The 26,484-nt window shown below is 46.7% G+C and overlaps 2 protein-coding genes across 2 annotated transcripts; both read right to left on the bottom strand.

Annotated features, from left to right (window-relative positions):
- On the bottom strand, positions 1–14,317 carry ZNF217 (zinc finger protein 217). Its single transcript, XM_041733264.1, has 6 exons — positions 14,311–14,317; positions 12,634–14,115; positions 9,170–9,286; positions 6,694–8,238; positions 4,715–4,837; positions 1–2,203 (listed from the first exon to the last, which is right to left on the bottom strand). The coding sequence occupies exons 1-5, from the start codon at positions 14,315–14,317 to the stop codon at positions 4,728–4,730; spliced, it is 3,261 nt and encodes a 1,086-aa protein (XP_041589198.1). The 3' UTR covers positions 1–2,203; positions 4,715–4,727.
- LOC121478212 (translation initiation factor IF-2-like) lies at positions 14,114–25,254 on the bottom strand. The gene is made up of 2 exons (XM_041733130.1): positions 24,946–25,254; positions 14,114–14,402 (listed from the first exon to the last, which is right to left on the bottom strand). Exons 1-2 carry the CDS (start codon positions 25,171–25,173, stop codon positions 14,349–14,351), a joined length of 282 nt encoding a protein of 93 aa, XP_041589064.1. The 5' UTR covers positions 25,174–25,254; the 3' UTR covers positions 14,114–14,348.
- Between the last annotated feature and the right edge of the window lie 1,230 nt (positions 25,255–26,484).

Below are 26,484 nucleotides of genomic sequence, written 5' to 3'. Positions count from 1 at the left end.
TGCAAAACACCAAATCTATATTTACATCCACATATAATAACATAACTTTAAGCTGAAATATATCATAAATAAAACAAGTAATGTCTACTGTTTGACAAGTATCAACAATTAAAATAAATCAAACTGGAATGAAATAAATACATAAACAAAAATCCAATGGATTGTACCTCTATTATATGTACTGTTGTCTCAAAAGGAAAAAAAAACATACAAAACCAGTAGTATCCCAATAGTTAATACTGATGGACCAAAAACAAAAACAAACAAAAATTTTGGAGTACAAGGGCTGTGAAAAAAAAAAAAAAAAAAAAGGACATTTTTATGCATTCAGAAATTCAGAAATGTGGTTAATAAAGGAGAAATCTGAAAGCCCCCAAAATTTCAGTATGACATGAATTGACTTGTTTTCAGATAGATTTGGTGATTTTTTTTAAATACAGGTTTAAATTTCAGCCCTCTATTATCTCGTATCCCCTTTTAAGATTTACATTTATAGTCACAGCAAGCTTTCTGCAACACTCATTGGATTAGGCAAAGATCAAGTCAATCATCTTGCAAATGTGTTAATCTTCAAAAATAGGCTATAAAAGTGCAAAACTATGAAAACAAAAATCTAGATTATGTACATATGGCTCAGCTTGTGAACAGGAAAAAAGGTAAATAGTGTACACTTTCCTGATACAAAGCACTTCATTGCAATGACAGCAGACTGATCTCTAATCAGGTCTCCCTTTAACGTGGGAGTTTAAGACTTCTCTGTCAAGTATGCTTCATGTTGCATAATGAAAACAAAAACAAGAAAAAAACAAAAAAACAAATCAGGATTCTTTTAGGACTTCACTCTTGCTCTAACGCAAAAGGACAGGGCAAGAAAACTTAACAGTGCAAATTTATTTTTGAAAACGGTTTTCTTAATAAAATATTTTGTGGTTCCTAAACCAATGTACTGCTGAATAAACTCAGCCGCGGACAGCGTATTAAGGGAACAGAAGTTTAAAACACCTAGCCAGCCAGCTGGTGGCTATCCTCTCTTTAAAAACCCAAACTACACATGCACTGAGAAAAACGTTGCTGCTCCAAACAACCAAAAACGGGAAGACAACTGAGGTCAAGAAACAGATCACATCTTCCCCATTACCAGAAGGCTCAGCCGGCAGTTCCTTATTCAGAATCAACGTGTCTATCATTAACTCGAATATGTCCACAGTTAACCCAAATGCCGGGGACACCAAGACTCCTAGATACAAACCTAAAATTTACCCGAAAACTTTCATGTCCTTTAAAATTGCTTCCAATATGTGTAATTCACATGTATAATTTAACGTTTATGTTTTTTTACATACTAATTTAAGCAAAGGCCAAGAAAACCTGAATTTTCCAACAAAAATGATTAATGTGATAAAAAATAACTTTTAGGAACTCCACATACAATTTGGTATGTTTACTGCGTATGTGGCTGCTCTGTGGAGGACATGCTTCTCTGTAAACACACACACTTAAAAACCCCACAAATCATACCACTTTTTTCAGAAAAGGATCGTGGATCTGGACTCTCCCTCTGTTGACAAAATGAAAATTACAATAAAAGGGCACCGAATTCAAAATGACTGACCACAGTATATGCAGCACATATTCATAGAGGGTCAATACTTGTGTTAACAATTTTGTTAAAACAATAGACTGGGGAAGATTTAACATAATACAAATCATTGAGAATTTTTTTTAAAAACATACATTTTCAACGAAAGAGTACAAATAGGAACTGCTCAAAGTGATGAGCTACATTAGAGAAAAGAGTATGCACAGTATTTGAACAAGCAGGTTTAGAACTTACATATGTACATATTACCTGAGGTGCAAGCGTCATATACTTTCTCCCCACCCACCCCCCAACCCAGATGGTTTCTTTCCAGCAGCGCTCAAGTATGCAAAAGACTCCTCTTCTTATTTGGTCGATTCTAAAAAAAATATTATTCAGGGACAAAATAGAGATTTCCAGTCTCCATTTGTGTACAACCCAACTGTTCCAACTATAGTTTTTATTGCTATTTGGTACAAAAGTTAACAGAACTTTACAAAACCGTAGTGTTCCTGGCATGTTACACGCGTGGTACGGTCACAGCTTATTTCACAGGCTCCCACCATCTGCTTTTGCCAAAGGATGGACGAACTCAATTTGTGGACAGTACACATCCATCAAGACCTGTGGAAACAAAGGTTCAAGAAGCGATTAAAAAAAAAAAAAAAAAGCGATTAAGATAAAACTGAATACAGCCCAGAAAATCTTTAATAGAAAAGTACAATCAACAGAAATAAGGAGATCTAGAAACACAGTGAGTTCCACGTAAGCTCAAATGTTGCAACGAAGGGGCGCCTGCCCTGCTCAGTGCGTGGAGCATGTGACTCGATCTCTGGCTTGTGAGTTCAAGCCCCACAGCAGGTGTAGAGATTACTTAAAAATACAATCTTTACAAAAAAGTAATGTTGCAACGAAAATATCAGGACTCTGCATAATGCTGTGCCGCTTCAGAGATACTACTACATACTGAACAGTGATTTAATGAAGAGGATTTTACCAAGAAATCAGAATTCATATAAGTTACACTAAGTCGGCAAAAGCAACTGTCACCGATGAGAAACTGAAAGCTTATATAACATTTGTTCAGCCAACATCTAACAAGTTTTACCAGTGATATTCCCCGCAGTAGACTAGGCAATGAACACGAGTCTCCTCTCCACCCGAGCTAGCAGTGAAGGTGGACACACAGGTGGGGCCAGCGGGGAGGAATGGAAGGGAACCACTTGTAGGGGGAGCATAATGGTGCAGAGGGCCAGCCCCTACAGAAAGAGGCTAGGGCTGGACCAACAGGACGGTTAGCATTGACTATTAAGGACCTGCTGTGCCATATGGCACAAGAAATCTGTTACAAATTATCTGTTCCTTAACCCATAAATTTTCGTTTTTGTTTTAATGGAGAGTGGACTTAACCCCGTTCCTGTCCAACACTTTACTCTCATTCTACTTTCACTACCTGAGGGGAAAAAGGAGCGTAGGCCTGCATAAGGCTAATAGGTCCATCCCTACGTGTCCCACTGGAAACAAGACAGAGAACTCGCACCCTAGACTGGGAGTATAAACGGTGGTCACGTGACAGGACGAGGATTTCCATGAGAGAACTCAAATGTCCATCATCCTCCATCTCTTCATGCAATTCATTGGTAAATAAGGCCTAGAATAACTCTTCACCTGGACATCAAGCCCGCTGGCCAAACCTGGAATTAACTAAACTAATAATCGCACAACTCTGACCATACTACTTGAGTCTTCTCGATATCTACAGTTATATACACTTGCCATGTGAGGCACAAAGTCAAAATGCACCTACTTGTTCCTGTCCCATTCCCCTCCCCCAACCGATAAGGATGCACAGAGGCTTTCAACAAAGATTAAACAGGAGAGTTGGGGGGTGCGGGGGAAGGGGCACAGGCTTTGGTTCATGCAGACCTAGGACAGAACCAAAAACAGTATACACTGGGCAAGTTCAATACTCCAAGTCTTGGTACCCTCCTCTGTAAAGTGTGCACAGGGCCTCCTAACCCAGGGGTCAGCAAACATTTTCTCCAAGGGGCCAAAGTGTGAATATTTTCAGCTTTTCAGGCCGTCTGCTCCCTGTCACAACTACCCAGAGCTCTGCTAATGTGGCACAGAAGCAGCCATCAACAATACATAAAGGAATGGACATGGCTGACAGCCAGTTAAAACTTTATAGACAGAAACAGGTGGAGGGCAGTTTGCTAATCCCTGGCCTGATGCCCCCTGCCGTGGAAAGGATTAAGTGAGGTCATGATTATAAAATACTTCAAGGCTGAGCATAAAATAAATGCTTAGTAAATTCCAGTCTCTATTACTATTATTAATATAATCATCATCACTGATACAGACCCTGAGCACTTAAAGTTTTAAAACACTTCAAACCTGGGGTGCCAGGGTGGCTTAGTGGGTTAAGTGTCTGCTTTCAGCTCAGGTCACGATCTCAGGGTCCCAGGATCGAGCCCCACATCGGGCTCCCTGGTCTGCGGGGAGTCTGCTTCTCCATCTCCCTCTGCCCCTACTCTTGCTGTCTCTCTCTCCCCCTCTCTCTCTCTCTCTCTCAAATAAATAAAATGTTTTAAAAAATAAATTTTTTTATTTTTTATTTTTTTTAAAGATTTTATTTATTTATTCATGAGAGAGAGAGAGAGAGAGAGAGAGAGAAAGGCACAGACACAGGCAGAGGAAGAAGCAGGCTCCGTGCAGGGAGCCTGATGTGGGACTCGATCCCGGGTCTCCAGGATCAGGCCCTGGACCCAAGGCAGCACTAAACCGCTGAGCCACCCGGGCTGCCCAAAAATTTAAAAATTTAAATAAAACACTTTAAAATTAAAATTAGGTGCACCTGGGTGGCACCATTAAGCATTCTGACTCCTGGTTTCGGCTCAGGTCATGATCTCATAGTCCTGAGATTGAACCCTGTGTCAGGGCTCGGCCGAGAGTCTTTCTCCCTTTCCCTCTGCCCCTCCCCCCACTGCGCTCTCACTCTCCAAAATAATTAAATCTTGAAAATAAATAAATAAAATTAAAAATAATTTTACTTTATATCCTACTGGATAAGCCAGATGGTTTATTTTCAATCAGATAAAATCAATACATCATATATGCGTTCACCTTTCTTACCCGAAATAGTAAATCAAGTTTTTTTGTCATTTGGCCGATAATGTGCATTCCCGATAAAATTCTCATAGTTTCTCTTTTGTAGCATGCTGCTAGACAAGTGTTGATACGACACAGGCCTTTTTCCTGTTGGGAAAAAAAAATGTGGAAAGGTCTTTAGAATGAAGTTCAACAACTGGGAAGATGTATATGGGTTGTCAGAGGTCAATTTTCACAATTCCTGACTGGTAATGTGATCAGAACACACCAGTTGCATTCATGTTGCAAAGTTACAAGTAAAATGTTTTTAAGTGCCCTGAGGACATGTGCTAGCACAAAACTGTAAGTCACTAAAGCTAAAACGGATCTAAGTACTATGCTGTCACTAATAAGAACTATAAAGTTGAGATCCAGGGTTTAGGCACAGAAAAAAAAAAAAAAGCCCCAAAAATGGTAGCATAAAATATTTTAAACTTATATACACCATAAACCAAAACTGTGGGGAAGAGGAGAAAAAAATACTTGGTGGAGTATGCAATTCTCAATCTCAGGGCTGTGAGTTCAAGTCCCATGTTGGGTGTAGAGATTACTTAAAAATAAAATCTTTAAAAAGTAAAAACGGATTTTGCTTCTAACACAGAGACCAGACTCTTCAATTAAAGGCAAAGTTTTGACGCCTGTCCGTTTTAAGAGCTGGTAGGGAGAAAAATAGGGAGTTTTAATCAAAAGGCTGCAAAAATTAATATTTCATCACAATTTTTATGAAATTCACTGGAGTGTGTGAAAGCAATTGTTTTTTAATTTGCTATCCCTACCCGATCAAATGGCATCAAGCTATCCTTGATAAGAGTATTGTCACCACACAGAACCCTTAATTTGAAATTAATACAAACTGAGAGGCTTAAAATGGATTTCTCCTTGGGGCTGCACAAACCAGCAGGACTTATATCTGACAAAGGAAGTGGTTTAATCAAGTTTGCCAAGTGGGCCAGGTCCCCAGGACACTCTGATCTGCCTCTTTATGTGCACAGGTACGCACCATGCACCCCTAAGGGACCGCGGCCAGGAGGAAGCTGGGGTTTTGAAAACACTTCCATGGGAAGAACTCCAAAGTAAATCCACAACTTAAACAATCTATCCATTTAGGGGAAAGCCGTCCCTTTTACGATGCATTTGGTGTTTAACAAATGCTAAATAAGACAGCCAGAGCCGAAAATCCTAGTTATCAAAACCATTCAGAAGCCATGTACTGGGGCTCCTAGGCTTTGTCCCTGGTGGGCAGAGAGCGCCTGCCCCTGGGAGCTCACTGGGTGGCGCACCTGCCCGTGGGGGCTCACCGGGTGGCACAACTGCCCGTGGGGGCTCACTGGGTGGCGCACCTGCTCCTGGGGACTCACTGGGTGGCGCACCTGCTCCTGGGGGCTCACCGGGTGGTGCACCTGCTCCTGGGGGCTCACGGGTGGTGCACCTGCTCCTGGGGGCTCACCGGGTGGTGCACCTGCTTCTGGGGGCTCACTGGGTTGTGGACCTGCTCCTGGGGGCTCACCGGGTGGTGCACCTGCTTCTGGGGGCTCACTGGGTTGTGGACCTGCTCCTGGGGGCTCACCGGGTGGTGCACCTGCTTCTGGGGGCTCACTGGGTTGTGGACCTGCTCCTGGGGGCTCACCGGGTGGCGCCCCTGCCCGTGGGGGCTCACCGGGTGGTGCACCTGCTTCTGGGGGGCTCACTGGGTTGTGGACCTGCTCCTGGGGGCTCACCGGGTGGCGCCCCTGCCCGTGGGGGCTCACCGGGTGGTGCACCTGCTTCTGGGGGCTCACTGGGTTGTGCACCTGCTCCTGGGGGCTCACCGGGTGGCGCACCCGCTCCTGGGGGCTCACGGGTGGCGCACCTGCCCGGGGACCCGATCGCCCCGAACTTGGAGGTCGGACAGAAGCCGAGGTCCAGCTCGGGGAGCAGGGACCCCGCACAGCCCCCCCCCGCCCCCGCCCCCGCCCCGGGCTCACCTTCGGCCGCGGGCCCGCAGAAGAGCGGTGCGGGCGCGGCACGGGCCTTGGGCGGCAGCGCGGCGGGCGGCGGGCACACGCACTCGGCGGGCAGCAGCGCGGGGAGGCCGCGCACCACCTGGTACTTGGGCAGCTCCAGCGCGCGGCGGAAGGCGGGCGCGGGCGGCTCGGCGTCGGGCCGCGGCCGCTTGGCCAGGGGCTCCCCGGGCTCGGCGGGGCGGCCGCTCGGGGGGTCGCGGCCCCGCGGGGCCCAGGGGCGCTCGGCGCAGCCGTTGGCGGCGGCGCTGGCGGGGGGCGCCCGGGGCCTGGGGTCGGGCCTGCGGCCGCGCTCCGCGTGCACGGGCTCTGCGGGCCGGGCGGCCCCCGGTGCCCCCCCGGGCCGCGGCGCCTTCAGGTTGCTGGGCGCTAAAGTGCTGGGGTCGAGGCCCGGCGGGGGCCTGGCGGGCGCGGCGGGGCCCGGCTTCCCGCGGTCACGGTCGCGGTCGCGGTCGCGGTCGCGGTCACGGTCGGCGGGCGCGGCCTTGGCGGGCAGCACAGGGGCGGGCGCGGGGGCGGGGGCGGGGGCGGGCCGGGCCCGGGGCCGGGGGCAGTGCGCCAGCGGGGCCACGTCCTTGCCCAGCAGCGCGGGCGGGCAGCCGGTGCGCCGACTGCGCAGCGCCGACTTGCTCCGGCAGTTTTTGTGGATGTCGGGGTTGTACTTATGCTCCAGTCTCTGGTGCATCATCAGAACCTCCGGATAAAAGGTCTTGAAGGTACAAAACGGGCAGGTGATCCCTGGGATTAAACTCTTGCTCAGAGAAATGGCCGGGCAGCCGTGGAGAGCCCCGAGGGACAGGTTCAGGGGCTTCTCCTGACCGTCCGCGCCGAGCAGGTGCCTGCCGTCGGCCGCTGTCCCCGCCGTCCCCGCCGGCTGCTCCCGGGCGCCCGGATCCGCGCCGAGGACCCCGCCGAGGACCCCGCCGAGGGCCGCACCGTGGGCCGCACCGTGGCCTGCACCGAGGGCCGCACCGTGGGCCGCACCGAGGGCTGCACCGTGGCCTGCACCGAGGGCCGCACCGTGGGCCGCGCCGCCGTCCGCGCGCGCAGGGACCCCCGCCTCTGTTCTACCCGCGGGCTCCGCGGCCTGGGGGTCGCCCGGCGGTCGCTTCTGTAACACGTCCAAATACGCAGGGGCAGGAGTTTTGCCTATTTTATCAGTACTGTCATCAGTTGCATGTTTGTTGAAATCCTGAGTATCTTTGTGTACTGGCGAGAGGACAGTGTTGCCCAGAACATTCGGAAACGTAGAGGCCATCCCCTTAAACTGCTTCGAAGGTGGGCTGCCTTTAACATCTTTGGCACCATCAAAAAATCTTTTCAAATTTTTGGTTTGCGCACTGTCGGCGGCTAGTAGTGCATCTTCCATCTCCTGGTTTTTCCCATCGTTCTTGACTTCCGAGGCAAGATCGATCTGTTTGTCCTTATGATGTCTCTCCAAGTGATACCGCAGAGAGGTCTTCTGGGCTGCAGCATAGTCGCAGAATTCACATTTGTATGGTTTTTCACCTAAAACGAGAAACATCACCGTGTCACACAAGTTCTTGAGCAACATCAAAATAGACCTTCGGAAACCAGAATCATCTGCCAAGAGAGAATATAGGGTCTTTCCTTTTCCTGTCTTTCTCTGTAATCTTCAGTTGCTCACTTTTTATTGAGAAATGTGACCAGTCTTTAATTAAATAAAAAAAAAAAAAAAAAAAATAGGGCAGCCCAGATGGCTCAGCAGTTTAGCACCACCTTCAGCCCAGGGCGTGATCCTGGAGACTCGGGATCGAGTCCCGGATCAGGCTCTCTGCATGGAGCTTGCTTCTTCCTCTGCCTGTGTCTCTGGCTCTCTCTATGTGTCTCTCATGAATAAATAAAATCTTTTTTAAAAAATAAAAAATAAAATAAATTTTAAAAATAAAAAAATAGCACATTTTAAACTTATTTGACCTTCATAATAGCTCTATGAAACAGAGTATCATTATCCTACTTTTACAGCTAGGAACACAGAGGCACAGAAAGGTGAAGTAACTTCCCTGAAGGTACACAGCTAGGGAGTGGATGAGATGCAGTTCAAGCCCACCCAGCTTCCTGAACCACTACATTACAGCCACTTCAGCCATCTAAATACTAAATATATGCTTGTTGCATTCTAGATCGCAACAATAACACACACGCACACACAAGCTGTGGCATTAAAAAAATATTGAAGAGGTTTTAATAAGATGAGACAGTAGTCAGAAACCAAACAAGAAACTATCTTCCAAACAGAAGAGTTCAAGTACAAGGACACTAACAGACTTAAAAGGACAGCTGCCCTCAACATACTACACACTTTTAAAACTATTCCAAGGGTCTAACAGAATATTTGAACAAGATAAAAAGTCAAGGCACAAAACTCCACATCAGAATTCTTTGAATACGAATTAAGAAAATCTAGGAAGTTCCTTACCTGTATGCGTTCTGAGATGAATATTGAGGTAATAATTTGAACGGAAAAACTTCCCACAATAACTACATTCTCTTGAGGATGTAAGATGCTTTATTTTTCCTCCATCATCATTTTTATCTTAAAGTAGAAACAAAAATATTTACGTAAGAAGACAGCTCAAGGACACAAGGAAGACAAGCTTACTTGGGGGACCCTGGATGGGAAGATTTTTAGGAAGGCATAAAACAATTTTTTGTATTAGTGTTGGGGTACATCAGAAAGGACAGGAACACACCAAATGCTGTTTTGGGGGTTGCTTGAGGTTTCCTGAAGCTTTTTATGACACATGCGCCCTGTTTTTTGGGTTTTGTTTTTGTTTTCTGAGTACAGAAGAGTTTGGTGTCACCAATTCGGTTCCTCCTTTGTTGCCTCCATCACAGGGAAGATCATTTCACAGACTGACATGCTTGGGCAACTTTCTGATCTCCCGACATGTCTGCAGCAGGCAGGATCTGGCACAGTGAGGCTGGACCTACAGACACTGGCTGGAATAACCAGCCTCTTCTGAGTAAGTGATTTAGAAAACAGAGCCAATAGAAATTGCCAGTTTTCCCAACCACCAGGGAAAAGAAGTGCATCTTGAGATCAGGCCAGCTACCACTAGAGGGTAGCAAGCACAACTTAATCTTTAAAAGAAAAAAAAAAGGTTTGGCGTTGGGTCAAGAAAAAAAGAAAGTTTGTGGAAATTTAGCACATTTCAGAAAACAAATTTCATCATTCGTGAGCATTCACGTGGGCAAAAATGTATCTGCGATCAATCAAGATCTGTCCCCAAGTGACAATGGGCTACACTTTATTATACTTCGATCTCTGCAATGGCCAGGACGCTGTATCTCTGCTGCAACAGCGTCAAGGTCTACTGGGAACACTCATTAAAAGATGATTATACCTCAACACCAGCCCTCCAAAAGACAGTTACGTTCGTTGCAGGTAAGCTACTCGCTCCCATAAAAAAGCATTAAAGCTCTAGAGAAACCTCCTCTTACTCAGGATTGAATTATGTGCACTACCATGAGGGCAAGAGAAGTGAGATCATCTCTCAGAAACTGACCCTAACTAAACTGGCTTTTTTTGTCTTGAAAACTGTTAACTCCACTAAAAAAGCCTCTTTTCCCTGTTCCTTGCTCATTCTGCATTTCAAGATTACATATACCTGGTTTACAGATTCTAAAAAAACAGCCTATAAGCCACCCATGGGCAGCCTCCTGTACAACAGACAGAGGACTGTATGATCCCCTCACCCTCAACTCCCCTGAGGAAAACCTCTAGATACCTCCAAACATACTGAAACAGCAGAGACAACGAGTGATTACGAAGACTTAAAAGATAATCACATGCAACAACCACTATTAAACTTACCATAAAGTTGAACAAACATAAATACAAAATAAAATATACCTAGTTTGCCTTTTGTCTTCTTAAAAGTAAATCTAATAGAAAGCCCGGTTGATAGAAAGTAACAGCAAGATAAATCTAGACCTCCACACCATAAAATAAATTTGGGAAAACCAATTCTCTAAACACAGAAGGCCCAGCTTTGTCTTACAATCACACCCAACTAGCTGAGTTTGAACCTTACTGCAATTTCCTACTCCCAAGTATGTGTCAGGATTTATGGTAGGTTACATCACATCCAAAAAAGTTAGGAAATCCGTCTATTTTAACAGAAAGGACACAAAATGACCACATACACCTGGCTCCTCCTCCTTTAGCATCACCTCTGATTTTTACAGTGCTAGTTCTTCAAGGACTGCAAACTTTTTACCAGTAGGCTGTTGAAATTCACCTTGCAAGGTAGAAATCAGGGGTCGATGAGCCAACTTTGCAAACAGGGAAATCAGGGCGAAGAAAGGTGAAGCAACATGTAATGGGGCCACAAAACAACACAGTGGTAGAACCAGACTGCAGGCAAGTCGTGGCGCTCCCAGCTATTACCAGGCATTCTAGCCGCCTGCGACCGAGATTTCCACCAGAAGTTTCTGCCCACACCACCTACTGGCAGAATGAGACCCACCATTTCACTTCTTTCAGGGCGCCAGGGCAGCGCCGGGACCAGTCATCCCCCCGTTACCGCATGCCCCCGAACAGGACGCACACTACCAGGACCCTCTGAAGACGAGGCCTGTGTTCAAGGCCTTTCTATGACGTCATGAAGACATCATAATGTCTTCATTATTTTCTAGATCTCTGATCTCTGAAGACTGTAATATCCTAAGTGCTAGGTTCCCTGTGTCCCCTGAAACTCAAACCATTCTAAATACTCAATGTGCACATCGTGTGCTTGGAAAAAGAACCGGGCGCGGGCTTGGAGGATGAAGAGGCCAGCGCATCACCTGGTCAGATTCATCCTGGGGCTCGCTCACAGGTTCTCACAAGCCAGCCGCACACCAGCAGGTTACAGGGAAAGAAGACAGCAGCGTGTGCTTAAACCAAAGACCACGTTTGTGAATGGCAACGTCCCTGTAAGACTAACTCATGTTCCCATCATTCGGTTGTTAAAGATGCAGGGGCTCTTTTAACGGTCTTCGAGTAGCAGAGTCCTTTACTCAAACAAATTATAATTAAATGGACTGAAGCAGCACCGGGTCAAGTGCTGCTGGGCGAGACGTGAAGCACAGGTGAGCTCCTCCGCCCTGGATAATGTCCACTGGGCTTCAAGAAAGAAGAGGTCAGTGAGCCTCCAGCAACGACTTCTGTTTCCTCCAAGAGCCATCAGTACCTGAGAAATCTGACTGAGCAAGTGACATTTCTTTTAAACCTTTGGGGTGTTCACATTCCCTTTACACACAAATGGTCTTAGTTCCTGAACTGCTAACAATCACTAGCCCACCAGACAGAGGAGGACAGGGTACCTAGGTAGCACGGCACAGTTTCTCTAAAGGTGCTGATAATTATTCCAGTACCTTCTGCGGCCACTAGAACATCGTCTGGAATAAGTGTATGAGAGCTGGGTCTTGGAGGACAGGGAATTTGGTTGCACGAAAGGAGAACCTGTGTTTATAGATGAGATCAGGTGTGCCACGAAACTTCAGCGAAGCCCAGGGTCTCCCAACCTTGAGGCCATGGACACCAGTGTGGGGTAGCCCCGTGCACAGTAGGATGTTGAGCAGCACCCTGGCCTCCACCCCCTGGCCTCCAGCAGCCTGCGTACTAACACAGCTGTGACAATCAAAGATCTCTCTAGATGCTACCAGATTCCACAGGGGGCCACACTGCCCAGGTCGGAAGCCCTGTGTAAGGGAAGACGCCTGGTCCTCTGTTGGCAAAACACAAAACACCACGGGTTTTCAGAGGCGGAAGAAACCCTGAGGACAGTCGAGGCCCTGAGAGGTGAAGGGACCTGTTACAACAGGGTGGTAGCGGAGGAGCCGGTGTTTGGGGGGCCGGGAACAGGGGGAGGGCAGCACACAACAGAGCACACTTACCCAAATGGAGCCCTTCCGGAAGTCCATCCTCAGATCCATCTTCAGAACCACCTTCTCGGTCGACGGCTCCATGCTCATCCAGGGTGGTGGGGAGGTCCGGAGAACACGTCCGAGGCTGCCTCCCATCGACGGACATGGTGGGCGACCCGGCGTCGGCCCTCCGGTCCTTCTTGTGCACTCGCGAGTGCAGCACCAGCTGGTGGTAGGTGCGGAAGGCTTTGCCGCATTCCGAGCAGTGGGTCGGCTTCTCTTTGTGACCCGACAGCTTCGGGTCCGCTTCCACAGAAGGCACTTCACCATTGGAGGGTCTGGGCTTCTCTTTATCTTGGGAGAAGCCCGCACAACCGCTCTTACTGGTCTTGGACTTGCCAGAACCTTCGGAATGGTTTTTACTCGCGTTCCAAATTTCTACGAGCTCCTCTTTTTCTGAACACGAGTCATCGTTGTCAGTACTTCCTTCTTGCCCTGGCTGCTCCTTCACTTCCCGGCACACGGCCACTTTTCCTTTGGTGGCCAGCTGCCAGGCCTGGTAGGTGGTGAACGGATCGAGCTGAGGTATCCATTTTGTGGGCTTCTTGACGGTTTCGGGGTGAGATGTGGGTCTCAAGTTTAAAAACTGCAGGAGCTCTTGCCCCGGGGCTGGCATGCCCCCCTGCTGACAGTCTGTTTGTGTACTGCTGGCACCGGAAGCCGTCTCTTTGCTGTGCATCTTCCTGTGATCGATTAGACTTTCCTTATTTGGAAAGAGGAAGCCACAAACCATGCAGATTTTGTAAGGAGAGGAGATGCTCTCGGCCGCGTGCTCCTGCACCACCTCGTTGATGGTTACCGGGCTCTCCGAGCCTTGCTGCAGTTTGCTCTTGGCTCCAGATTTGCCAGTGTGTGTCCGCATATGATTTTTAAGAAACCACGGCTCCTTGAATCTTCGTCCGCACACATTACACCCGTAGGTGAAGGAGTCCTTATGCTTCTTCATGTGGATCTCGACGTCGAAAGCAACTCTGAATGTCTGCCCACATACTTCACAGCTGAATTCTTCATTTTCTTTGCAATTCTTGTCCTTGGGAGGTTCTGTTCTTACTTGGCTTTTATCAAGAGGACTAAGATACTCTGCTTCAACGCGCAGAACTGCTGGCTCACAGAGGATAGGCCGATGTTGCATTAAGACGTGTTTATTAAGGTCTTCTGAATGTGTGAAGGTCTGATTGCAAAACATACAGTCCAAGGGCATATATCCTTCTATCTGGATGATACTTTTCTCCTGCGTAGCTCTGAAAGGAACAGCGGTGGTCCCTTTTATTGACACGGCATCATCTAGCTCCATCTGGGTGCCCAGGGAATTGCCAATAACTTCTGGTCCATCCATATACACTAACAGGGATTGAGTGGGCATGTTTCCTGGCACTTTAGGATTGTATATAAAATAAGAATCCGGTGGAGGAATTTCTGGAATTGGAATAAGGCCACTTGTAAGACTTGTCACTCACACCCCCAGCAGCCCTGGGACTTAAAACTAGAACAAATATTTGTTGTAAAAGTTCAAAAGAAAGTATATATTCCTGTAGCTTCTTATCTTCAGAAGTCTTAGGAAGCTCGGTGACAGAGCCTCTCACTGGTTCTTTCCACAAACAAGGCAGACAGACTCCCCAATGCTTTGATTCAAATATGAGTCAGCACAAAGCATTAATTCTCTTTGTCTCCACTGAGTGAGTGATTCAATTGAGCAAGAAGTCAATCCCAGCAACCTGGAGACAAGGGATTTCCAAAACCTAGAGGGGGAAAGAAAAACAGAAATAGTTAGCTGCAGCCAGAGAAAAGAGAAGCCTGGTGTGGACGAATCACAGCTGGTCTGCTCCTAGCAGAGGAGGCGCCTAGGTCATCTGCTCCACTGTTAACTAACACAGTGCATCCTGTTAAACATGCTCGTTAATTAAATCATTAGCATTTTATCCAATCAGTACACTTATCAAATCGCTAGATTTTCATCCAGTTAAGAAACTTAGCACGTGGTCCTTTAATGATTTAAATCTAAAATGTAAAGATTCAGGACAGAAACTGTTAAATTCAGCCAAATACATTCTGAATGCCACTACAATGCACACGTGTAGCCTTATAAACAGGCTCCACTAATCTAGAGAGTATGCCAACTGTGAAAAATGACAATTACAGCACTTTAAGTAAAAATATAAAAGCCAGAACTTCACAGTGTCTTATATACAGTCGAGAAACAGAAATGCCTAAATGCACCCTCGAAGCTTACACAGGCACTGGGGCCAACAACATCCACACACACAAAGCTTTCCTAAAATCCACATACAAAAACTACAGAACACCTTAGAATGATGCTCATCTTGGCCAAGAGAAACCTCCATCATTGTGGTTCACAGAATATTCTATTCCTCAACCCATTGCCCAAAGCCCGGGTTGCTTTTAACAACTTTTCTGCCTTCTGCAGGCGTTAGGGTAGGGCTTCCTTGTCTACACAATAAATAAGGAAATACATACACAAAGCTACTTTGTGAATATACACTTGAAAATAAAACCCTCCACACGGCCAGTTCAACGTGGTCCTCCCATTTTTAACCCACCTTTCACATTCTGCACTGGCCAGGTTAAAAAAAAAAAAAAAAAGGATTCTTTGAATAAATTCAGCTCTGCAGGCTCAGGTTTAGAAGCTAATTGTCATTCTTGAAGAAGAATTAATCTCCAAAAACCCCATACCACCCACCCCCCACCTTTCTGGCAAGCACAGAATTGGTTTTAAATAGTCTCAACTACTTTAGCTGAGGTCTGTTAATTCTACCCAACAAAAAGAGTTGCAAACTACTCCCACCACCTTCAACTTTACTTTCTTCTCTCCACTTCCTCAAAGAGCAAGGGCCTGCAGGCTCACAGAAGACAAGGAAACATTTCTTCCCCCTTCTTTATATTCATAATAAAAGAAAACTCTCAGGCCCCTTGCTATCTTTAGTTTTGAATAAACCAGATCTTTAAGATGAAGCTTTTCTAAATAAGACTGCAGATCAAAGATTAGAGTCAAGAAAGAACATACAGAAGTGTTTTAATTTCTTAGTTATAATCACAATGGAGGATAAAACACAGGGGCTGGCTACCAGAGTGTTATAACAGAACACTCCAGAAACCTGAGTTCTAGTTCTGGCTAAGTCCCAACGTTCAGGCTATCACCACCACATACCCCATTTTTATCTACTAGATGTAGACGGTTAAATGACAGGATCATCCTCAAGAGTTCTAAATTTCTATGGTTGGGGGGATAGATCTTCATTTATGGATAGACCTACTCAAAAGAATACTTAATGCTATCCTAAATCAAGATATTAAATGATATTTGAAAATGTAACTGATAATTTAGGGTCCTATGCAGTCATTTATTCATTCAGCAAATATTTACTGATTGCTAGCATACCGGGTAATATTTTTAATTGAAGAAATTATCAGTACATATTCTAGAAAAGCAGCTCTCAAACTCAGACAACATTGTTTTCACCAGCCAACAGATATATGAAAAACAGATATATGAAAAACCAACAACTCAATGAATTCTACACCAACTAGAATAGATTAATTTCAATTTGAATAAAGGCTGTCCTCTATGAGGTCCTATTTTTTTTTGGTTGCAAAACAGCTTTTTAAAAAATGAAAAGAGTGGCAACAGCAAGCAGTAAAGTCTTTTTAATCCCCTAATTTACCAAAACCAAAGTCAGTCCTCCATGTCAGACCTCAACATGAACTGGCTGGTTTTTTAAAGAAATGTTACTACTCAAAAAAAAAAAAAAAGAAAATAAAAGAAAAAGAAATGTTACTACTCTGTGATATTTTAAACTGGGAGGAACTCCAGTTTTCTACAGGTAATCTTTCCCAAAAAGACACCAATCCTAAACTCACTCCTTGAATGAGGAACATGTGGGTACATCCCTATTATTTCTCACCCAGGGTAATGGCAAATAACTGGAAATGCCTGTCTTTGAAAAATAGTTTAGCTTCAATTTTTATCTGAGATGTTCAAATGTCTGGGTTAAGGAAGTCATCATCAGCTTCTAATCCAAGACCTGAAGGATTAGTAAGGAGGCACAGTGCAAAATAAATAAATAAATAAAATCTTAGCAGAAAGAAGAACTTCAGTTTTGCAGGGAGTGGGGGGGAAGGACAGAGGTCCAGAGATGAGGGGAAGGATGTCCTCACCCCGAGTCTCCTAGTATGGTCAGATGGAGAAGACCACTCTCCCAGGCCAAAAACCCAAATACTTCTTCCTCCAGGGAAGCTTCTGGCACAGATTCTGATAATCATTAACTGTACCCAACTGTCCTAAGCACTGGACTATCTTGGGTCATAGCCATCCTTACTACTCACCCAGGATATGAAAACCCTGGGCCATTTCTTTGAAGATCCTAGGAAGAGAGAGACCCTGTCCAGCTTGTTCCCTGCTGTCCCCCCATGCCTGAAAGGAGTCTCTGGCCCAGGGTCAGGCCCTCAATCAACACCTAGTGAATAAATGAACAAACACTACAGTCCAGTCCAGGTGTGGAATCAGTACTGCACATCTCTAGCCATGGTCACCAACCATAACTGATCTGGTATTAAAATTAACTCAAAGGCTCGTCAGAACATCGACAAGGCTGGCTCTCTGTGGCTGCCATCTAATATATACCATTCTCTGCCATTTCCAGGGTGTAATTTAAAAAAAAAAAAATCATATTTAATCATACCATGAAGCTGACCAGCACAGAGCAAAACTGTGTCATCTGGACTGAAAACTACTCTCCCTTTACTGACCCACCAGAACAGAAATGCAGGACAAGCTGGGGAAATCTCTGATAGCAAATGCCTTCAACTCTTGACTTAGAAACTGAATGCAGACTAAGCACTTCCTTAACCTATAAACCAATTATCTACAGCACTTAAAACCAATCTGCTAACAAAATCTAAAATCTTTAGAGTGACTGCAATAATAAAGACTTTCATACTAACAAAACTCACCAAAAAAATAGACATTCTAATCTAATTACTGTTCATAACAGCCATTCCGGTGGAGTGAAGTGAGCACCCACACGGCCTTCCCTGAACCGGCGGCGCTCCAGGTGGGGCACACAGAAGCCAAGGACACACCAAGGCCCTGCTGGCAGAGGAAGTTGTCTGTCTTCACAAAGAACCGGAGGAAGGAGGAGGAGATCATAATGCAACCCTACAATCTGAATGCTTTTAGTCGGCAGAAAGTGAGCATTCAGGACATACTAGGCTAACTGCAAGGCAATTGGCAAAAATGTTTTTCAACGTTGAAAAAAATGCTCTTAAACCTTTAGTCAGGTAAATGACAGCCCTTAACCTTCAACCATTCGCCCCAAGGCACCTGAGGCAAGAGGTTATCGGGTATCACCTCATTTTCTCAGACAATACTAGGGCTCACTTTTGTATTATGATTACTTAAATAAAGACTTCAAAAAAATTTACAACAACATAATCTTTGGGGAAAAAAGTAGGAACCATATTGCTGTAACCGCCTAGAATAGAAGCCTAATGCTCTTTAGGCCAGGTCTCCTGTCGGTTTTTTTTGTTTGTTTGTTTTCCTTTTCAAAGCAGATACGCATTTGAGAGTAAAGCTCCCATGAATTCGGCCACTACCTCTAGATTTTGAAATTCGAAAATATTACACAGTATACGACGCTTCATGAAAAACACAGCAATTTGTGCTTCAGCACAACACATGAGAAGTAAACGCCACCTTGGTGACAACTGCTGCAACTCAGTAGTTCCTTATAGCCAAGCGTGCTCACACTGTTAACCTTTAGAGACCGCACAGCCTCTCCTTCAGCGGAACAGGTTATCTTACATTTTTTTATATGGAATATTTATTATCCTATTATGGAGCAACAGGAACTCAAAGTCCTCAAAAACTGTCAAAACATATAAATATTCTATTTATAGCCAAGTAATTTGCAGTATTCCTGCAAACCTACTTTTCCCCCTCCGAGTCACTTAAGTGTCCAAATAAATGATCATTAAAATATTTAGCCCAAACAAACTTCTGGTCTCCGGCCAATTCATTTGTACCCTTTAAACAGCAAAATTATCTCCAAGATCTGGTCAGGAAACTTACAGTTTTTTCTATAAGTGTTCCTTCTGTAGGTCACACATACTGTTTCTTGTCTTAATCTGACCAGTGAAGAGAACTGCACATAGGAAGCCACAGTGGCAATCCAAACCTGTAACTTTAAATCCTTTAACACTATTTCAAGGAAATCACCAAGGTCACACCCATGAGCTAAATGGTCAACCTAACTTTCCTAACGTAGCTGTGGAAAGATGTTGAAAAGTGAAAGAAAAAGATTAAAATATTCAGAAGTTTACGTTCAACATCACAATCTATAAACTATTCAAAAGCAAATGACTCTTCAAAGGCAAAGCCCGGGACAGATCCAGATCCTGAACACTGTTAAGTGTTCAGTCCCAAATACGATTAGAGACCAAAGTACTATAGAAAAATATAACCGTATTAGTATATTTGAGCCTCAACACTAACAACTCTGATTCATTCCAAATCAATTAAGGTCAGTTAAAGGATCCTAATGTGAACACGAAGCACCACATATTAGTTTTAGTTTCAGTATTATCGATATTCACAGATACTGTGGTCTGTGAACTGGCTCTTAAAAATTCCAGCCTGACCGGAAAAAGAGAACTCTAAGGGAAATGAATAAAAAAATAATTTTCTTTAAAAGCAAGATTAAGCACTGTTATGGGTCAGGTTCCACTACTGCTACTTAACCAGTACTACCTTCAATACTTTGAAAAGATTTTAGACAGGACTGACACCAGAAAGAAGATTTCGACAAACTAAAACAGTAAACTCTTCTATCTTTACCTGTATTCTTTCGCTCCCCACAAGGAAAACACCCTGTGTATGCACACACACGCAGCTAACTGGAGATACAGATAAAATAACTATAGCCATCATACCACACCAATACCCTACACACCTACACTTCTTTTTCAACAAGGCCAAATGGTGAGTGTTCTTAATTATACCCAATTTAACTAACCAGATTAAATATAAACATGGGCACTGCCTTTTAAGGCATGAGCTCTTTCTTTAGCAACATTTAAATAATCCCCTCCCTATCTCTGTTGAGTAAATACTAAAGTTGTATGTCTGGCTCTTCTAAGTCACCTGTTTGCTTTCAAAATTAAGGGGGGGATAAAAAACTCCTCTTTCAATTAATACATATAGTCACTGTTGAGTCGATTTATATATTTATATACTGAACTAAAAACAAAGCTTATCTGCAGAGTTTAAAAAAAAAAACACGCAAACACACTTCTTCTGGCATAACTGAACTGTTCTGAAAAGTTACCTTGATTTTGACACAGGTAGGAAAAATAACAACACGCAGTTCTCCTAATGCTGATGCAAGAACAAGATGGATCTGGACTCTCAATCGCCAGTCCATAGAACTGTATTTTAAAATTCAAAAAAATAAATAAATAAATAAATAAATAAATAATAAATAAATAAATAAAATAAAATTCAAGAGGTTTCCTGACACACTAGAAAACTAATGAACAGCAATACACAAACCACTGCAGAACCCATTACAAAACGGGCATCTGACTCCAGGGTGGGTAGAGGCTCTTCTGTACCAAGTGAAGGAATGTGGAGGTCAAAGAGAACTTAGGTGAAGCCTTCAAGAACAAAAGCTAAGGAATTTGAGCGAATTCTTCTCATTTAACTTACCCAGCTGTCTTTTCAGGTTTAGTAATTTTATTTCTCAACTTTATCATAAAATTACCAAACTGGCCCCTAATTTCCAGTAACTCAGTTATGTAGTTACCCGGGGCAGGAAGTAATGGGGATGTTAAGAACAGTCAGTCAACAAATGTTCAAATGTAAAGTCGTTAATGAGCATTCCAATGTTCAGCATAAAAGGGTAGCTTGTGGTGGCAGCTGGATGACAGGGGCTGCCCCACTGTTTATTTGGAAGATAGCTTTATACAGGAATTGAGCTTGCTCATCACAAACGGCAGATTTTAGGAAAGGATGGTCCCTGTCCCACTTCCTCAAAATCAGATTTCTATCTGCTCTCATGGTCTCAATTCAAAATCCTGTGCCCCACACACCACTGGCAAATCTGCCTAACTAGATGATCGGCTAGAGAAAAATAATCCAGATCACGGTCTTCCTTAAAAAGCCAACAAACTTAGTAATGTTTTTTTTACACTGCCCTCCAAGGGAGGCCATTTGGTTATAACGATCAAGCTTCCCTCTCCCAAATTTCAGAACTTTGCTGCTGTCTTTGTGTCAATCCTTCTTTCTTCCACGTGCATTTACACCGGTTAACACCCCTCCCCCTACAAAATCTGGAAATGAGGTGTACAGATCGACATCCCACCACAGACTCAGGCGTAGTCTACATGCTGTAACTAAACCTTTCACTATTTAAAGCGTTTCATGTGATTGGGACGAGATTTCTTTAGTTTCTGCTGGGTAGCTGTCCTGTAAACAAACACCTTCCAGGTTTTTCTTTCTAACACCTCAGTTAACGTGGAAACTGTTCTGTATGTTCCAAAGGTAGTCGTTTAAATTAAAATCTCATTACGCTTTATTTTATTCTAGTGGAATAGTCCTCAGCTCATACAATGCTCTCAGATTTCTCGTTCCTACTGTACAACTCTAAAGCCTGAAAATATATAGCCATTGTTCAGGACTTTGGCTTCAACTTTCCAATTCATTTACTAAACATACTGCTACGGGGTTAAACCCAAATAGGAAATTAGCAATGAACCATTTAAAATAAGTCATCCCCAACAACCTCAAAAACCCTTACACACAGGCCACACTGGCATATGTGAGATGGAACACTCTCAACTGAAATTGTCTTTGAGCAAATGGAAACAAAGCTTCACGTGAAACATAAAAAAGGTCCAATCATTTACAATCCTACAAGCGTCAGAAAGAAGTATCTTTTTTTTTCCCCTTCAAGTAGAGATAGTAGACAGTCAAGAGTCATTAAAACTACTCCAAAGTTCTTATCCACCAAGATCATGTTTGTGACAACTGTGAGAAAAGAATGTGATTTTATAAAGTGGGAAAACAGCACATCTTTTGGGACCCCTGAGGCTCTAATCAAGCGTCTCAGAATTAAGAGTCCTCCAGGGTTGGGAAAAGGCAGCCCTGCTGTGGCAAAAACATGCCATTTCATCATAAATGTTGTTAAAAGAGAGAAAAGTGATTATCTGAGATGAGGAGAGAGGGACTCCGTCGTTGCCAGGCCATTATATTCCTTAATGATTTCATCAGTTTGTAAGTGACTTGATGATGAAGTCTTATTTTCTGATTTCCTCTTTAAAGGTCCGCTGGAAGGGAACCAGGGGCTGCTATTCCTCCCAGAAGTTCCTCTGCCAAAAATGGAGGCTTACAAAGAGAATGCAAATCTACCTCCACCTTAAAAGTAAAGGCAAAGTCAAACCCTCCTCCTTCCTCCCTCCTCTTCCACCCCTCAACTACCTGGAATAAAAAAAAAAAAAAAAAAAAAAAAACGGAAAGCTTTATCTAAATAGATTCTTCAAGGTGAGGGGGAGCAGTATTTTCTACAAATTTTATCAAAGTGGTGTATTAGTTCCTTTTTTTGATTAGGAAGTGAAAGGGAATAATATGAACCCAAGACAACTGCTAAACTTCGATCTTACAAGTTATTAAAAACAGCAAAGGTCAAACTGCAAAGTGTTAGACGGTGCCGTGAAGATAAAAGGACTGAATGAAGTTGGACACTAAAGAAAAGTATGTGTCCTTCACCTGGAAAAGTCATAATCCTCCCCCACTTCCTCCTCCAGCGTGCAAACCTGTGTGGAGTCTAAAGGAGCAGCTTTCCTCTTCATACCAAATAATTAAGATTCCAAACAATCAGATTATTAGCCCTATTCCAACAAACAAGCCAAATAAATTGTAAACTTGTGCTGTAGCTACTGACAACAGGGTTTTTAAATAAGTCTCTCTGCCTCTTGAATTTAATACTTATATAACTGATGAAAAAAAATGGCAGCAATTTGGGGTGGGAGGGGTTTGACTTCACTAAAACACCAGGATTAAACACACACACACACACACACACACACACACTCTACTATAGTCTTTGGGATACTGAACAAAAAACAGTATCTAAAATAAACATGACTTCTCAGAAAAAGTCATCTACCATTAAGGACACACCTTAAAAGTTCTTAGCACACATTAACTAAGCAAGCACAAGCTAGTGGTCGGACTGCTGTGTTTTTCAGACAAAAAGCAATTAGATTATTACTCTGCACTTGTCACTGCAGACACCACAGGCTTTTTAGAAACTCTACGGATTATTCATGCTCAAAGTATTATAAAACTTAGTATTTTATGTCTTATTTGATATCAATCAAGGCATCCATCCATGGGGGGGGGGGGCGGGGAAGAGTACAGTAAAAAGGACATTTTTAAATGTACTTCTTAACACATACAAAGGAGAAGGTGCAAGGCCTCCCAAGACCCCTACCTAGTCGCCAGGCCTGGCCGGCAGCTGTTGTTACCCTGCCTTTTCTTTTGTTGAGCTTAATCTCATGTCAACTCATTCAACCAACTCAAAAGCGATGAAGACATAATTGAATCAACCTGAACTGAATCAGACCTAGGCTTCTTAAAACATACAGCTTAATGGTTCCAAACGATCCAGAAAGCTGGGAAACCAGCTAGCATGTAGCATGTAGTGGTCACTACTACGGGACCCCCAAACTGGCCAGAGGACCACTGCAACAGCCCTTTGCGTGTGATACACATTTAGGAATGTTTGTGCCAATGCTTCGAGCCCTATAGGCTGATTCAGAAAGATAAATTGAGGCTCAAGGAATTTCAAAGAGGAACACACCAAAGGCCTTAAACTCTAAAGTGACTATTCTCTTCCTGGGAGGTGGAGAAGGGGGAGGGGGGGTTGGAGAGAGACAAATAAAAAAAAAAATAAAACTTTCTACTACTCCCAAGTGTGAGCAGACTACTGGGGTCCCACAAGTGGCCACTGGTGGCTCTTTCCTGTTCCTGTAACTAAACCTTTAGGAGAAGTCCCCGCCTGCCCACCCCTCCCCACCCCCATCCCACCCGCCCAAGAATGCGGCTTCCCGTCCTCGGTGGCCCTTCCCTGAATCCCAAAAAATGTGGGTTCTAGCCCGGGAGCTGGACGTGTGGGTCCCGATCCCCGCGCGCAGGTACGGGCCGGAGCCACCCCCCGGGCCGGGCCAGGCCCCCACCGGGCAGCACCGCCCGGGCCGCCCCCAGCCCGGCCTCGGGGGGGGGGGGGGGGCCCGGGCAGCGCCCTCCTCCCCCCTCCCCAGCCCGTGCCGCTCGCATTTTGGGGCCAAAGCAAGAGAGAAGAGAGCTCTACATCTGAAACTGCGCGGTTTCGCCACTCAGCGCCTCCTGGCAGAAACTTCCCTTTTAAAAAAAAAAAAAAAAAAAAGAGAGAGAGGAAAAAAAAAAAAAGAAAAGAAAGAAAGAAACACTTATAGGGAACAGTTCACTCCTTCCTGCCCTTTAGAGTTACTAGTTCTGCTTCCAGCTGGCTCTGGGGCTCCGACTGGAAGCGGGTTGTAAAGATGCTCTTTTAAGCGTTTAAGGGCTATTTAAAAAGTTTCAGCAAAATCTTTAAAATTAAAGGGGAGGGAGGAGGAAGAAAAAAAAAAAAGGGAAGAAAAGGAAAGAAAGCACCTTGTCCCCCCCCCCCCCACACACACACACACACACCTCCAGGGAACGCGGCCCGTGCGCCGCCGGCTCGGGGATGGGCAGGACCCGGGGACCCGGGGAGCCGGGCGCGGGGCGCGGGGGGCGCGGGGCGCGGGGGGGCCGCGGCGGCGCCAGGCCCCTCCCCCGGCCCTGGAGACGCGCCCTCCGCCCGGCCCGTGGGGACGGTCCCGGCCATTGTTTGCGGGGGACGCCTGTTAGGGCGCATTGTTTTGGCTGTTCCCAAGTTGCCCCGGCCCCTCCCGGGCGCTCGCGGGGGGCCCGGCCGGCACAGCCCGGGAGCCGCCCAACTTTCCCGGGGCAGCCCCGCGCCCCCGCCCCGCGCCCCCGCCCCGCGCCCCGCGCGCAGCAGCCGCCCCGGGCCCGGGATGCGTGCGCCGCTCGGACGCTGGCCCGGGGCTCGGCCGGCCGCGGAGGGGGCGCCCGAGAGGAGCGGCGCCGGCCAGCGGCGGGGCGGGGGTCCCCGGGGCGGGGGCGGGGGGCGGGGGCGGGCTCCCGGGGCCCCGGAGGGCGCGGCGCGGCGCCCCCTTCCCCTTTACCTGCGGCTGCGGCTCCTCGGCCATTTCCTCGCTCGGCGGCGGCCGGGACTGAACTGACACCACACGAGCGAGCCGAGGTTTGAATGAGGAGGGGAGGGGGCGGGGAAGGCAGGAGGGAGGGGAGGCGGCGGGGAGTTCCTCGGCCTTTTGTGCGGACACCTCCCGGCTTCCGCGCCCGCACCGGCCCCCCGAAAGCGGCGGGGGGCGGCCGGGCGCGGGGCGAGGCATCCCCCGGGGCCCCGCGCCGCCGATGCCGCCCCCGCAGGCGCCCCCCGCCCCCACCCGCCCCGCCCGGGGTTTGGGGGCCGGGCTCACCTCGGGCGCGGGGCTAAGGTGAGCGGGGCGGGGGTGCGCACGGGGGCAACGGCGCGGGCGCCCCCTACGCGCCCGCGCGGGGACAGTGCAGGCGCGGGGGGTCCCTAGAGCCGCCGGGGCGCGGCGCGTCCGGCGCAGGGGGACTGTTGGGTCAGAAAGTGCTCAGGGAGCAGCTGTTGCGCCCTCCCCCGGCCCCGCCGCTCCGCGACGCCCCGCCTCCTGCCTCCGCCGGCCGCGCGGCCCCGCCCCCGGCCCCGCCCCCGGGCCACGTGGTCCGCGCAGGCGCGCCCCTGCCCCGCCCACCGCCGCGGACTCCGCCTCCGGGACGCGAGCGCGCGCCCCCGCGTTCCGGCCCGCGATGCACGCGCACGCGCACGCGCGCCTCCCCCGCCCCGCCCCCGCCCCCCCCCCCCCATCCGGCTAAACGTGGCCCGCGCGCGCTCCGGCCGTTCCAGTGACAGGTACGCGGGGAGGGGGCCCGGGGGCGGCGCGCAGGCGCAGACGCACGCCCCGGCCCCGCCGCCCGCCGCCGCCCGCCGCCCGCGCAAGGTGTGCCCGGGCCAGGGAGGGGTCCCCCGCGTGCCGCCCCGCGCCTCTGCACCCCGTTGGGGGCAGGTGAGACGGCGGCCGTGCGCAGACGGTTTTTCGCATTTTCGCCGAGGGTCAGCGAGGTCGAGGAGCTGCACGCGATTAAAATGGCTCAATTACTACCTTCCTAAAGCTGTCCCGTAATTGTCGTTTTTTTTTTTTTTTTTTTTCCCTAAAAGCGCCCGACTTGCGCCGCTATTATAACTTGAGATTTCTGAACTTGGCCCGGGTTCCGAGCATCCACTTTGGCTTTGCTAGAAACCCACGTGGATGAAACCAGGCTTCCCAAATCCCCGGTGCCCCCCCATCTCGGCCCCCCCCGCCCCCTCCCAGGAGGAACCCTGGAAGCAACAATCACAGCCACCAAGTTTTTGGCCCCAAAATGCAAACGAATGCAAATGTAAACAGAGCTCTGCAACTCAACACACAAACAAAAAACAGCCAAAAAACAGCCAAGTGGTGCAGGGTTTTTTTTTGTTGTTTTGGGTTTGTTTTTTTTTTTTTCAATGGGATATGGGTGTATCCCAAATGGAAAAACTTAAAAAACCTATCAAGAAAGGCCCTTAAAGTATATGTTTAATAGATGGGGTGGGGGGTGGGTAGCGCGATATACATGCTCTGCCGGTGAGCAATCGA

Source organism: Vulpes lagopus, chromosome 18 (assembly GCF_018345385.1).
Source record: "Vulpes lagopus strain Blue_001 chromosome 18, ASM1834538v1, whole genome shotgun sequence".
Classification (NCBI taxonomy): Eukaryota; Metazoa; Chordata; class Mammalia; order Carnivora; family Canidae; genus Vulpes; species Vulpes lagopus.
Note: the sequence above shows the minus strand (reverse complement) of the source record. Positions and strands in the feature narration are given on the sequence as shown.